Consider the following 13,870-nt stretch of genomic DNA (forward strand, 5'->3'; position numbering starts at 1 on the left):
CATCATTGCACAGTGGGTACCATGAGGGAAAAACAACGAATTCTGCACAAGGTTCTGCAGAGAATTAGACACTATACTATGAACCAAAGAATGCAACATTATTTAAGCTTTGACATATTTTCTGCCTCATTTTAAGTAGGAATACTTTTTAAGGAGACACTGTGCTTTTGAAAAAGTGAAGAATATACTTTTTGCCATTTCTTTCCCTATGTCTATTGTTATTACCACAGAAGAAAGAGAACATGGTGGTGGAGGCCACAAGGATAGGTGCTCACCTAAATCCAATATGTAGGAGTATTCAGAAAGAAGACCCATGCTTGAATACGTTTTGGCAACATTTTGAGTGGTAAAGAGGAAAAACTTCTTCAACCTTTTAGAAAGGAAACAAGTTTATTTTCAAGAGAACAAGAATCGTATGCCTTCCATTATCACACCAAATACCAGAAGGCCATACAGCAGAATTTTGAGAAAGGTATCACAAGGGCTTAGAAAACATATGACCCTTTGCCTTTCTTGAAAATTGACTCGACTCTGTATTACTATGGAAAAACCTCAAAAGGAATGCTGAGGACAAAATAGAGGACAGTAAATATTAAAACAGTTGAAATTAGCTATTACTTCCCCCCGTCCCATTTCACCCTCTCTCTCCCCTCCAAATAACAACCATCCTTAACCTGTTGTTTCCCATCCCATCTGTAGTTATGTTACCATAAATGTTCATATATATTCTTCAACTTTGTGCAAATGTTATTACGTGATATGTATTGCTTTATAATTTTTCTCTAGCATGTGAATTGACTATTTTCCAGCATATGAATTTAAATTCCGTATGATATGCATTGTAGGATTCATCTATTCTCTTGTTTGTGAACTTTAGAACCATTTTCAGTTTTTATCACTGGGATTAATGGCACAGTAAATCTTTGCAAACACACTTCCTTTTGTAGGGTATAGGTTTTTCTAGTTATACCAGGTGGCCATAACTTTATGGACATCCTGTATGTTTAGAAGGGTATATTTATATATTTTCTTTTTTGACACAGAGTCTCACTTTGTCGCCCTTGTAGAGTGCCCTGATGTCATAGCTCACAGCAACCTCAAATTCTTGGGCTCAAGTGATTCTTTTGCATCAGCCTCTGGAGTAACTGGAACTACAGACACCCAACACTATGTCTGATCTCACCCTTGCTCAGGCTGCTCTTGAACTCATGAGTTCAGGCAATCCACCAGCCTCCACCTCCCAGAATACTAGGATTACAGGCATGAGCCACCGCTCCCGGTCTAGGAAGGGTGGGTATATATTTAACTTTCCTTTATCTGATCCTTATTACTGGGAGCAGAAATATGCTGTTTTCTGTTTTCCTTCACTTGTTTACTTTCCTTCTGGCCATTTCTTCCCCATTGATCTCTTGGCATTTTTATATTCTGGATATGAATTCTTTGTGCAATGTATTATAACTCACTTCTCTCAGTATGTTCTTTTCATTTTATTTTTGGTAGTTTTTGTTACACACATTCAAAAATAGCTTTATTAAGATAACACCACACAATTTTCTGATGTACACAGTAGAATTCCATAGTTTTTAGTACATTTACAGAGTTATACAACCTTTGTCATGATTAGACCATTCACCAGCCCCCACCAAAAACCAAACCAAACCAAACCAAAACTCCACACACATTAGCAGGCACTCCTATCTCCCCCGTTTCTAGGCGACCTCTAATCTTCTTTCTGTCTCCATGGATTTACATATCCTCAGCATTTCATATAAATAGAATCATAAAATATGTGGTCTTGAGTATCTGGCTTCTTCCACTAAGCATGTTTTTACAGCTCATCCTATCTGTTGGCTGTATCAATACTTCATTTTTCTGGCCTAATAGTGTTCCACTGTAGGGACAGACCATATTTTTAAATCCATTCATCAGTTAATAGGCACTTGCACTGTTTCCACCATTTAGCTGTTAGGAATCATGTTGCTGTGAATAGTCACATACAAGTCTTTGTGGGAACACATCTTTAGTCCTCTTGTTAAATACATTTTTATACTTAATGAAGATAGTTATGAATTTTTTCCTTTTATGGATTTAGCATTTTCTTTTTAGAAGTAATTCTTCCCAACACCAGGGTCACAGAAATATTATCTTGTATTTTCTTATTGGTTTTTAAGCTACTGGAATTGATTTTGATTTTGTTAAGGTGGGAATTGATTTTTGTACATGGTGGAATGTAAGAGTATAAATCTATTTTTACAGAGTTGGATACCAGGTAGGATGACCAACCTTCCTGGCTTGCCTGGGACTTGCAGGAACTTGTAGTTCAGGGGACTTTTCAGGATACTTTACAGGTATCCTGGTATTTGCTGAATAGTTCATTTTCTCCTTTGCTGATGCCACTTTTGTGATCTGTTGGCAAGGTTTTCTTTTATTGTTTTCCATTGAGGGTCAAACTACATGCTACATTTTTAGATTAATTATGAATGTTATTAATTTTGAAAGAAAAATTTCTTATAACTTTTTCTAAGAAAGTCTGAAGTTATTTGAATTATCTATGACTGACACGAAATTATTTGTTTATAGCTTTGGTTTTATAGTTTTCCTTTTTTTTTTTTTTTTGAGACAGAGCCTCAAGCTATCCCCCTGGGTAGAGTGCCGTGACATCACAGCTCACAGCAACCTCCAACTCCTGGGCTCAAGTGAGTCTCCTGCCTCCGCCTCCCAAGTAGCTCGGACCACAGGTGCCCGCCACAACGCCTGGCCATTTTTTGGTTGCAGCCATCATTGTTGTTTGGCGGGCCTGGGCTGGAATCAAACCTGCCACCTTAGGTGTATGTGGCTGGCGCCTTAGCCACTTGAGCCACAGGCGCCGAGCCAGGTTTTATACTTTTCAACAGAAAATTAAATGTGGTCAGTGCCTGTAGCTCAGCAGCTAGGGTGCCAGCCACATACACCAGAGCTGGCAAGTTCAAATCCAGCCCGGGCCTGACAAACAACAATGACAACTACAACCAAAAAATAGCTGGGCACTGTGGCAGGTGCCTGTAGTCCTGGCTACTTGGGAGGCTGAGGCAAGAAAATCGCTTAAGCCCAAGAGTTTGAGGTTGCTGTGAGCTGTGATGCCATAGCACTCTATCTAGGGTGACATAGTGAGACTCTGTCTCAAAAAAAAAAAAAAGAAAGCAAGCAAATTAAACAGCACACTTTACAGCGATACCATATCCCTTCTGTATCCACCATTGTTAACTGTTCCTGGTGTCCTTCTTTTGGATTCACTTTTTCCCCCTGAATTATGGCCTTTCTTAGTTCTTTCAGGGAGGGTCTGTAGGTAATAAACTCTCTCTACTTTTGTACATCTGAAAATTTCTTATTTTACTCGCCCTCCTGAATTATAGTTTGGTTAATTTTTTAGTTACTTTCTCTAGTATTTTGAAGACATTGATCTGCTGTCTTTTATATATGTGGGTCATTACGAAGGTTTTGAGATACACACAAAGCAAGTAACATAAAATCCGTCCTGACAGAAGCAATGAGGCCCTGCCAGCAATGCTGATGAGCCGAGCAAGGTGAAACTTGCACAGATGGATCAGGAAGGACCCTGTCAACTGTGTTGCTTACAAGTGAAATAAAAGCGTGACAAAGTCTGTCTCAAAACTTTTAGAGTGACCTACGTACCTACATATAACAAATATAAGTGCTAACAAGTATTGGCTATGATGCTGATGATGTGTAGGTATAGATTCTTGTTTTATTCATCCTACATGATAACAATAGGAGAAGCCTGCTTGGGGACCTGACCGGCCTTACACTGTCAGGACACTATGCTGTGCCAGCCAGGATCCTAGGCTCTGTGCCCCACCCAGTGCCAGCTAGAGTCTCACCTGCACACTGACACCTGTGCATGCCTCTTGGATGATCATCTCAGTTGGACACTGAGATCTGCTAACAAAGGGAGGTGTGGAGAAGGAGTCAAATGTGGTCTCACCACCACTGGTAGCGTCTTCCCAGTCTAGGGCAGGCCCTGGACACCAACGTGTTTGCTCAGCCTCCCTCCCAGCCTCCCTCGCATGGCCTTGAGCACCAAGCAGCTCAGTGCTTGTCAGCCCCACGTCCTCATGTTCCCACCTGCTGTCCTGAATGGATAGATCACCTGTGTCAGGATCCCATCCATCCTTGGAGTGCCCACTGCCCTTCAGCCAGACTGCAACTTCTTGGAAATTAATACCAGCCTAAGTGTAGCAGGTGCCGACCAAACCTCACTGGGCTTGCTCTTCTGGCCTCCCACCTCCTCCCCAGAGATCAATTCTAAAAGTTCCAAACCACGGAACTGGTCCCAATGTCCGCTTTTCTCCTTTTGCACTGGGTAGTGAAGCCTTGGTCTAACTTACAGCCAAGCCTACATACATTTACAATAATTTAATTGCCTCAAGTGGTATACAAATTTGGCTGGCATGCAGCACTTTTCATATCCGAGGTTTCATAGATGCAGCCCCACGTCCCTGATTTCTAGATATAAATGATATCCTTTCCTCCAGACTTTTAACAGTGACCAAATGGTCACGGATGTTTTACACTTATGTCATTCATCTCTTTTCATCCTCTACGTGGTACATTAGCCTGTATTTTTATGTTTCTATTTAAGCACAGTTAGACACTTTCCTTTATTGAAAAAGCCAACATTAATAAAATAGAAGCAGTGGAAAATAAAATCCAGCCTCTGTCTATTCCCTCACCCTAACCTTTAAGACCTGACCCTTCCACAAAGCCCGTATTACCAAGGGGTGCCCAGAGCCCCCCCCCCCGTTGGGTCACCCAGGCAGTGTCTGCCCAAGTGTGAGTATTCAATCAGAAACTGCCCTAAATTGTGCTTTTGTGGTTTAACTTATGCTGCCTGGTATCAGGGATTTGAGTGTCAGTCACTTGAAAGCCAGGCAGAGGCTGGCTATGCCAGGGTGTCCTCACAGTGTGGGCACAGAGTAGTGGAGTTGCTCTGAAGAACACTGAATTAGCCCGGGTGCAGTGGCTCACCTTATAATCCTGGCACCCTGAGAGGCCCAGGCAGGTGAATTGCTTGAGCTCAGGAGTTTGAGACCAGCCTGAGCAAGAGTGAGACCCTGTCTCTAAAAATAGAAAAACCAGCCTGGCATTGTGGAGGGCACCTGTAGTCCCAGCTACTCAAGAGGCTGAGGCAGGAGGTTAGCTTGAACGCAGGAGTCTGAGGTTGCCGGAGCTGTGATGATGCCATGGCTTTCTACCCAGGGGACAGAGTGAGACTCAGTCCCAAAACAACAAAAAACACCGAATTAATCATATACCGGCACCATGCAAGGAAGAAAGCCCCAGACCTTACCAAGAGCAGCTACAGCAGCAGCACCAGCAGAAGCAGCAAGCGTTGGACCCTCGACTCTCCGCTGCCTGCGGGCCGGGGGCGTCCGGAGCCTCCTGCGGGGCCGGCGGGGGCCGCTTCCGCGTCTCAGTCCGCTCGGATCCCATGGGCTGTGGCGGGAGAGGAGGGGGTACGTAAGCCGGGGACTCCGTGGTTTCCATCATTTAGATACCATGAATATCTAGTTCAGGTCATTTTCATAAATTCTGGTAAAATTTGAGGCTTAGAATCTTAGAATCCATTAATTTATCAAATGCTCAACGTCCAGCATCTGCCAAGCCTTGTGATGCCTTCTCGGGACACAAGGGCAAAGGCTGGGCCCTCACGGTGCAGTCGAGGAGACCGTGCATGCTGCGCTGCAGGTCCGGGCCTGGGGCGGGACGAGGATGTGGGGACAGGTCAGCCCAACCCCCACGGCCGCCTGACGAGAGGTCAGCAGACCAGGTCGGTCCTGGGAGGCCAGACCAACGAGGCTCAGCGCTCCTGGCTGGGTCACCTTGCTGACGTTACCCAACTCCGTCCACCGGGCATAGCCTCAAGAACCCTCCTGGCACAGAGTAATTGCTCAATAACTCCTAGGAAGACGAGCAGAACAGCCACGACTGTGGTGGCCTGCCCGGATCGGCCTGTCCCGCCCAGGGCGTCCCCTTGCCCACCCGGCACAGTGGACGTGCGCCCCACAGCCTCTGACCGCTGTTGAGTTGTCTGGAACGTCTGAAGGCCGACACAGGAGCAGCTTAATAAGAAACAAGAACTTGCTAAGCCCAGTTTTACTTTTCAGACTAACACTGGATTCTTAATAGAGCTAATTAAAAGCTAATATCAAAGATGTAATCAAGAGCCTCAGATAGGACTTTGGAATTAAATTCTAGATTTATTATTCTATTCCAAGCAGGGAAGCAGGGATGCTGCTGTCCTTTATTCTAATCTTATGTTTTTATGTTGGGTACCTTCTCCTCATTAACTTGAAAGATTTTTGTTAGTTTCTTTTTAGAGGTGAGGGGCTGCTCTTGCCTATTTTTATTCCCCCCAGTTGAATTTTGGAATCAGTTTGTCAAGGTCTAAAAATAACAAGTTGGAATTTTGATTAGGGCTATGTTGAATACACAGATTTATGGGTATCCTTTATTTAGCTTGGCATGCTAAGTTTCAGGACTGCAAGAGAAGACATCTTTCAAGGGGTTTTGCTTTCTTTCTTTCTTTTTTTTTTTTTTTTGAGACAGAGTCTCCCTTTGTCACCTCTGGTAGAGTGCCAGGGCATCATAGCTCACAGCAACTTCAAACTCTTGGGCTCAAGCAATTCTCTTGCCTCAGCCTCCCGAGTAGCTGGGACTATGGCACCCGCCACAACACCCGGTTATTTTTCTTTCTTTTTTCACCGGGCTATTTTTAGAGCGGGGGTGGGGGGGTCTGGCTCTGGCTCAGGCTGGTCTCAAACCTGTGAGCTCAGGCAATCCACCTGCTTCGGCCTCCCAAGTGCTGGGATTACAGGTGTGAGCCACCTTGCCTGGCCCCTATCAAAGGGTTTTATTGTCTCTTCATCAATCAGGAAAACAATGCCCTTCACACCCAGATACCACCCACAGTGCCCCAGCCAGGGCTGAGCTGTCCAAGGTTCCTGAATTGGTGTAGCTCACTTGGTCAAAAGGTGGAGGCAGACACTTGCCCAATTCACAGCCATGTGTTGTGGGCATGCCTGGGTGATGCCTTTGAAGGCAGAAAGAGTTCTAAAACCCTTTAATGCCCCTGAGGCAGGAATTCTGGGCTCCAGTGACTCCAGGCCTCACCTGCCCCTCACCTGTGGCATTGCAATGGAGACAGACCACAACTTCACTTCATTCAGGACACAGAGGCACAAGGAAAAGCCAGAACAATCCCCAAACACCAAACAAAGATGTTTGAATAGATAAAGGTACTCTAGGCAATCATTACTTTCTAAGAGATATTAATGAAACTCACTTCATTACAAAGGAAAAAAAAAGTGTGGGCATGGTGGCTCACACCTGTAATCCCAGCACTCTGGGAGGCCGAGGCAGGTGGATTCCTTGAGCTCAGGAGTTTGAGGCCAGCCTATGCGAGAGCAAGACCCTGTCTCTACTAAAAATAGAAAAACTAGCTGGTGTTGGGGCAGGTGCCTGTAGTTCCAGCTAGTTGGAAGGCTGAGGGAAGAGGATTGCTCGAGCCCAAGAGTTTAAGGTTGCTGTCAGCTATGACATAACGGCACTCCACCCAGGGTGACAGAGTGAGACTCTCAAAAAAAAAAGAAAAATCCAACTACTTCCCAGAAGTAGAAGGATTGTGGCATGTTGCTCTCCAAGGGTTTCAGGGACTCCCATTTCAACATACTTGCCACACTGAATCTTCCCAGTCAGTACATGAATCTTTCACCCTCTCTTATGTACAGTTTAAGAGTTTTTTTCACACAGTCTTGCACAATTTTGTTAGGTTTGTTCCTGAATATTTTGTAGATATATTTTTGTTGCTGTTGTGTCCTCTTTGCCCTGCTCCCAACTATGTCTTCTAAATAGTTATTTTGGAATAGAAGAAAGCTAAGGATACTATGTCGAGTTCTCCCATAGTTCTCCCGTCATTTCCCTTGGATTATCTATGTAGGCATTTGTACTGTCTATAAATAATCACGCTGGCCTCTTTGCTTCCCGTATCTTTCCAAAATATCTGTCTTTACCCTGGTCTTATTTCACTGGCCAGGAAGTTCATTAAATATTAAAAGAATAGTAATACAATTAGATAACTTTGTCATCTCCATGACTTTCTTTAATGAGAAGATTGGAAATGCTGCACTGATAACGTATGATGTATGTTGGAAGTTTCTAGACATACAAGTTAACAAGCTTTTATCTACTATTTACAGCATGGTGGTGCACACTTGTGGTTTCAGCTACTTGGAAATCTGAGGCCAGAGGATAACATAAGCCCAGGAGTTCTGAGTCCAGGCTGGGTAACATAGCAAGACCCGTTTCTAAAAAATAATAATGATAAAATTTTCTCTCTTTTTTGAGACAGAGTCTCACTATGTCGCCCTTGGTAGAGTGCTGTGGCATCACAGCTCACAACAACCTCAAACTCTTGGGCTAAAGTGATTCTCTTGCCTCAGCCTCCCAAGTAGCTGGGACTATAGGCACCTGCCACAGCATCTGGCTTTTTTGGTTGCAGTTGTCATTGTTGTTTAGCAGGCTTGGGCTGGGCTCAAACCTGCCAGCTTCGGTGTATGTGGCCAGCGCCCTACTCACTAAACTATGGGCACCCAGCCCAATGATAAATTTTTTTAAAGTGAAAAAGAAAATGAGGGCATTCTATAGCCTGTTATGGAATGATCCCTAAGAATATTATAAAACAAAAATTATTAAAAAAATAAACTGTGCCAGCCTGACTTATTAGTTAATACATTTTGTTTATACACACATATTTCCTTGTAAATTTTTGGAGAAACTGTAATGATTTAGTAAGCAAACTCTCAGTGACGATGTGAAGGTTGCTCATGACTAAATTGAGCCTTCAGGAGGCAAAAGCAAATTCTATCAAAGTCTGTTCTTATACATTAAAAAATTAGCTTTATTTAGGTCTACTGGATACACCACAAAACTGCACATATTTAAAGTGTATCATTTGACACACTTTCCATATATATACTGGGGAAACCACCACAATGAAGATGGTGAACACTTACCACCTTCAGAAGCTCCCTGGTACCTCTTGAGAGCTCCTGTCTCTTGCCCCCTCCTTACTTCCCCTCACTGCACCGGACCCTCTCTGATGTGCTTTCTTTCTGTACACAAGGTTGTGTTCCTCAACATTACAAAGATACAATCAAGATGCTTTTCTTATCCGGTAGTGATTAGTTCATAAAGTGAGTATATCAACTTCATTCATTTGTTCATTAAATGAGAACAGACACAGAAAAGGGGAAAACCTCAATAGTCTAATAATAAGAGATTTCTTATTCCCTCTCCAGATAGTATCAGCCACCACGCTGAGGATAAGCATAGCTAGGAGCCATAACTTCTGTGCTTAGCAGAGTAGGTGGCAGAAAAGGTCTGCTGGTCTCATGCCTGTAATTCCAGTACTTTGGGAGGCCAAGGAGGGAGGACAGATGTGAGAGTTTATCAAAAGCAGAACATTAATTTAAACTTGAGCTTGGAAATAGTGAAACCAATTGTAAACAAAACATATCATCTAAATAAAACAGGAATACATGCTGGTGAACATTCAACTATGCTTCTCCTTGGAACAGAGAAGTGCGCAGAGAAATCAAAGCCCCCCTGAGCTTTCCAAAGCTGTTCCCCTCCCCAGAAGAAACAGACATTAGGACTGTGATGTAAATCTTTCCAGAACTATGTCTATGAATTTAAAAATATAAGTAACTTTAGTTTAAGCAAAATACAGTTTTAGATGTTCATCTAAGTGTAATTAAACTTTTAACTTTAAAAGTGACTCAGAAATCTTCCTTGATAGTATGTATAGATCTATCTATCTATCTTATTTATTTATTTACCTATTTATTTACTTATATATTTATTTAGAGACAGGGTCTCACTCTGTCACCTGGGCTAGAGTGCAGTGCTAGAGCTCACTGCTAGTTCAAATACCTGTGCTCAAGCAATTCTCCTGCCTCAACCTCTAAGTACCTGGGACGACAGGCATGTGCCTGTCTTACCTGGCTAATTTTTTTCCTATTCTTTTGTAAAGGCAGTCTTGCTTTGGCTTTGGCTGGTCTCAAACTCCTGACCTCAAGCAATCATCTCTCTTTGGCCTCCCAAAGTGCTAGGATTACAGGTGTGAGCCACCGCACCTAACCCGATCTCTTTTTTTTTTCATATTTATTTATTTATTTATTTAGCAGTTTTTGGCCAGGGCTGGGTTTGAACCCGCCACCTCTGGCATATGGGGCTGGCACCCTACTCCTTTGAGCCACAGGTGCTGCCCCCTATCTTTTTTATTTGAAGAGTATCTTATAGTTTAGAAACTTTGATATTTTTTTTTCCATATTTGCTATTCCCCAGAGATGGGTAGATTTGATTATATAAAAACGCTAAACTTCAGGCAGCGCCTGTGGCTCAGTAAGTAGGGTGCTGGCCCCATATAGCAAGAGTGGTGGGTTCAAACCCAGCTTCAGCCAAACTGCAACAAAAAAATAGCCGGGTGTTGTAGCTGGTGCCTGTAGTCCCAGCTACTTGGGAGGCTGAGGCGAGAGAATTGCCTAAGCCCAAGGAGTTGGAAGTTGCTGTGAGCTGTGATGCCATGGTACTCTACTGAGGGTTAATAAGTGAAAATCTGTCTCAAAAAAAAAAAAAGCTTAACTTCTAAACCATAAAAGGTAGTATAAACAAGGTGCCCCCGGGGCCCCAGCCAAGTATGGGAGCACGTAATGGTCAATAGGAATCTCAAGTCCGATGCAGTGAGACATATGTGCAAATCCATGATTCATAATGGGGCTCAAAACTCGTGCATCACTTCTAGAAGGTGACAGGCAACAATTCTGAAAACATAAGTAAAGGGGAAAGAATCAAGCTTTTTATTCTATTTTTCCTATAGGAGTAACCTAATAGTTGATAAGGGGAGGTTTCTGTTTAAGAAAGTTTGCCAGCTAATCAATGAAGAAATCACATATACTACATATATATATGTATTCAAGTCACCTATGCAAACATGTTCAGATTTATTGAAAGTACATTCAGGAGACTATTGGCATTCTCAGTGGGGTGTGAGAGCAGATGGATGGACAGTAGCTGCAAGTCGGTAAAATGAATTTATCTGAGAGGATGAAACTGTGTGAGATAAGGAAGAATTCCATTAACAAGGAAAGTGCAAAATCCATGTAACTTAAGAAGATTAAAATTTACATGGCAGAAAATCATACAAAGAAGAGATGTAAATTAAAACCAGATACTGAGGGTGGGGGTGGCAGCGTCAGAGGTCATGCTGGCCACCCAGCCTGAGCCATCCTGTCACTTGTGGATCGTTACATCACTCTCTGGTACAAAGTGCGTGTCAAAGGGAAACCCGTGAGGACTCCTGTCACTACAGCGCTCGGACGGGGGCACAGTTTCTAACAGAACTTGCACATCTGGGTAAGATTTGCTGTTCCGACGGAGAAGACCGTAACTTATCTAGTTGTGTTACAGGACAGCTGATGACGTGCATGGAAACATTCCTCCATCAGCTGTCTATTCTCCAAGAAAAGCCATCTCCGGAAGGAGATGGGACACTGCGGCTGTGTTTCCCCAATGTGAAGAAAGTAAAAGCATAACAGAAGGTTTACTGACACGAAAAGAATATGAGGAAGTTTTGGTGAGATGCATTAATCGTACCACAGCCATGTCACGAGGACTGAGATGGATTAAACAGCAGAGCAGATTCTTATCCTTACCTGGTCCAAACCACCAGTGTACGGAATGAGAGCACCCAGCACATGTGGCTCCCACTTCACGCCCCGCCGCCCGCGGGGAGAACTGCCCTCCACTCAACCTGGCTTCCCCTTGTCCCCCCTCCCAGACCTGCTGCCTATGTACTCTCTCATTCCCTTGCTGCCAGCCAGAGAAGTTTTTCTGATTAAAAGCAAACAAAGCTCTTTGAGGAAAATTTACAAAATACAGAAAAGGTTTAAGTAGCCAATTAAAAGTAATTGACCCATCATCCTATAATCTGGAAAGAAATACAGGTGACCCTTGAACAACATGGGTTTATACCACATGGGTCCACCTATATGTCCATCCTTTCTTGCAAATTCAGATCCAAATATGTCTGCAGTAATCACAGGATGTGAAACCCACATATGGAGTAGGCCAATTTTTCCTGCACTCAGGTTCCACCAGGCTCACTGCAGGGCTTGGGTACGTGCAGATATGGTGGACACAGAAGGCCCTGGAACCGAGTGACCCCTGCACAAGCCAAGGGATGACCACAGTACATTTTGACATAGTTTAGTTTGGCCATTATGGTATGGTTATTGTTTTGCCTTAATTTTCTATCAAAGTTGAAGGAAAACCTAACTAGCATTCTTACCCATCTGTTTCCACGTGACTCTACCTAAAGTCCAGTTCTACCCTTCTGCCTCAACTCCTCTCCCATGAGGTTGTAGACCTGGAGCAGACTGTGTCCCTTCTCTTCATTATGTTGATGGGATGGCCTTCCTCTGTAAATCAAAGTGGAACTGTAACTCTGACTTCTTAAATGAGACACACATGAGAAGGCTCTGAAACACACAAAGGCTTTCCTTTCCTAGCAGATGGAAGTATTACAAGGCGATGTGAGCTGATTCTTGCAGTATGCACATTGAAGTCACTCAGTCTCACACACTCTAGTTACAAGGTAACCAGCAAAGAAGTTGCTAAGAATATGTCATTCAACAGATGCCTTTGAACAGGACAAAGGCTTTCATACCATTTAAATTAAAAAAAAAAAAACCCAACAACTGTGAATTTACAGTTTAAAACCTATTTACATTGATTTTTTTTAAAAAAAGACTTTAAAACTTATTTTTCTGAAGTGCTGTAATACTCACATACATTTAAACATCCCTGTTTTTAAATAAAACACATTTTTATACCAAAGAAAAACCAGATACAACTTTTTATCTATCAAGACTGCAAAAAATATTTAACATTAATTATATCGATTGTGAGGAATTGGGGAAATTGGTTTAAATCCCAACCTTTACCTGGAGGTACAGATCAGGTGAGGCAATGGCAGGGAAGCATCACTTCACCTGTGCCCAGGACATACCCTGAGCAAACGTCTGCTACGGGTGGTTCCTATGGAGTCCTGGGACTGGCACTGCTGTTATGAACAGGATCTCCTTCATAAATTTTCTTTTGGGTGCTGTCCTTGTTCAATTTAAATATTTGTATTCTGTTGTCTTTTTCAACTAAGTTAGAAAGATTTCCATGTGTTTTAATGTACTGGAATGCTTGGATTACCTGCCCTTCAAAGACAAGACAGAGTTCATAAAATCCTCTGGGTCTGATGCCTTTCTTAGGGACCAAATCTCTTAATACTTTTTCAGTTCCTTCTTCTTCTTCTTCTTCTTTTTTTTTTTTTTTTTTTTTTGACAGAGTCTTACTTTGTTGCCCTCGATAGAGTGCCATGGTGTCACAGCTCACAGTAATCTCAAACTCTTGGGCTTGAGTGATCCTCTTGCCTCAGCCTTCTGAGTAGCTGGGACTACTGGCATCCGCCACAATACCCAGCTATTTTTAAAGACAGGGTCTTGCTCTTGCACAGGCTGGTCTTGAATTCATGAGCTGAAACAATCCACCCGTCTTGGCCCCCACAGTGTTGAGATTATAGGCATGAGCCATTGAGTTTGGCCTTTTCTATTATTTTTTGTTGATTAATGATTTTCTACTTTCACAAGAGTCAATATTTTAAATTTATATTTTCTCAGAAAAGCATCTGGTTTATCTAAGATTTATCAATACATTGGTTTTAAATTAGTACATAGTATTTTTTTTTTTTTGAGACAGAGTC

The 13,870-nt window shown here is 42.8% G+C and overlaps 1 protein-coding gene across 1 annotated transcript in view; it reads right to left on the bottom strand.

Annotated features, from left to right (window-relative positions):
• Window positions 1–13,870, bottom strand: part of RGS20 (regulator of G protein signaling 20) — a 96,106-nt gene that overhangs the window by 15,603 nt on the left and 66,633 nt on the right. Inside the window, 1 exon segment of the mRNA XM_003793698.2 lies at window positions 5,348–5,493. Coding sequence (XP_003793746.1) covers window positions 5,348–5,493 — 146 coding nt within the window.

The sequence above is a fragment of the Otolemur garnettii genome, unplaced genomic scaffold, assembly GCF_000181295.1.
Source record: "Otolemur garnettii isolate 467f Iridium unplaced genomic scaffold, OtoGar3 scaffold00071, whole genome shotgun sequence".
In the NCBI taxonomy this organism is placed as follows: Eukaryota; Metazoa; Chordata; class Mammalia; order Primates; family Galagidae; genus Otolemur; species Otolemur garnettii.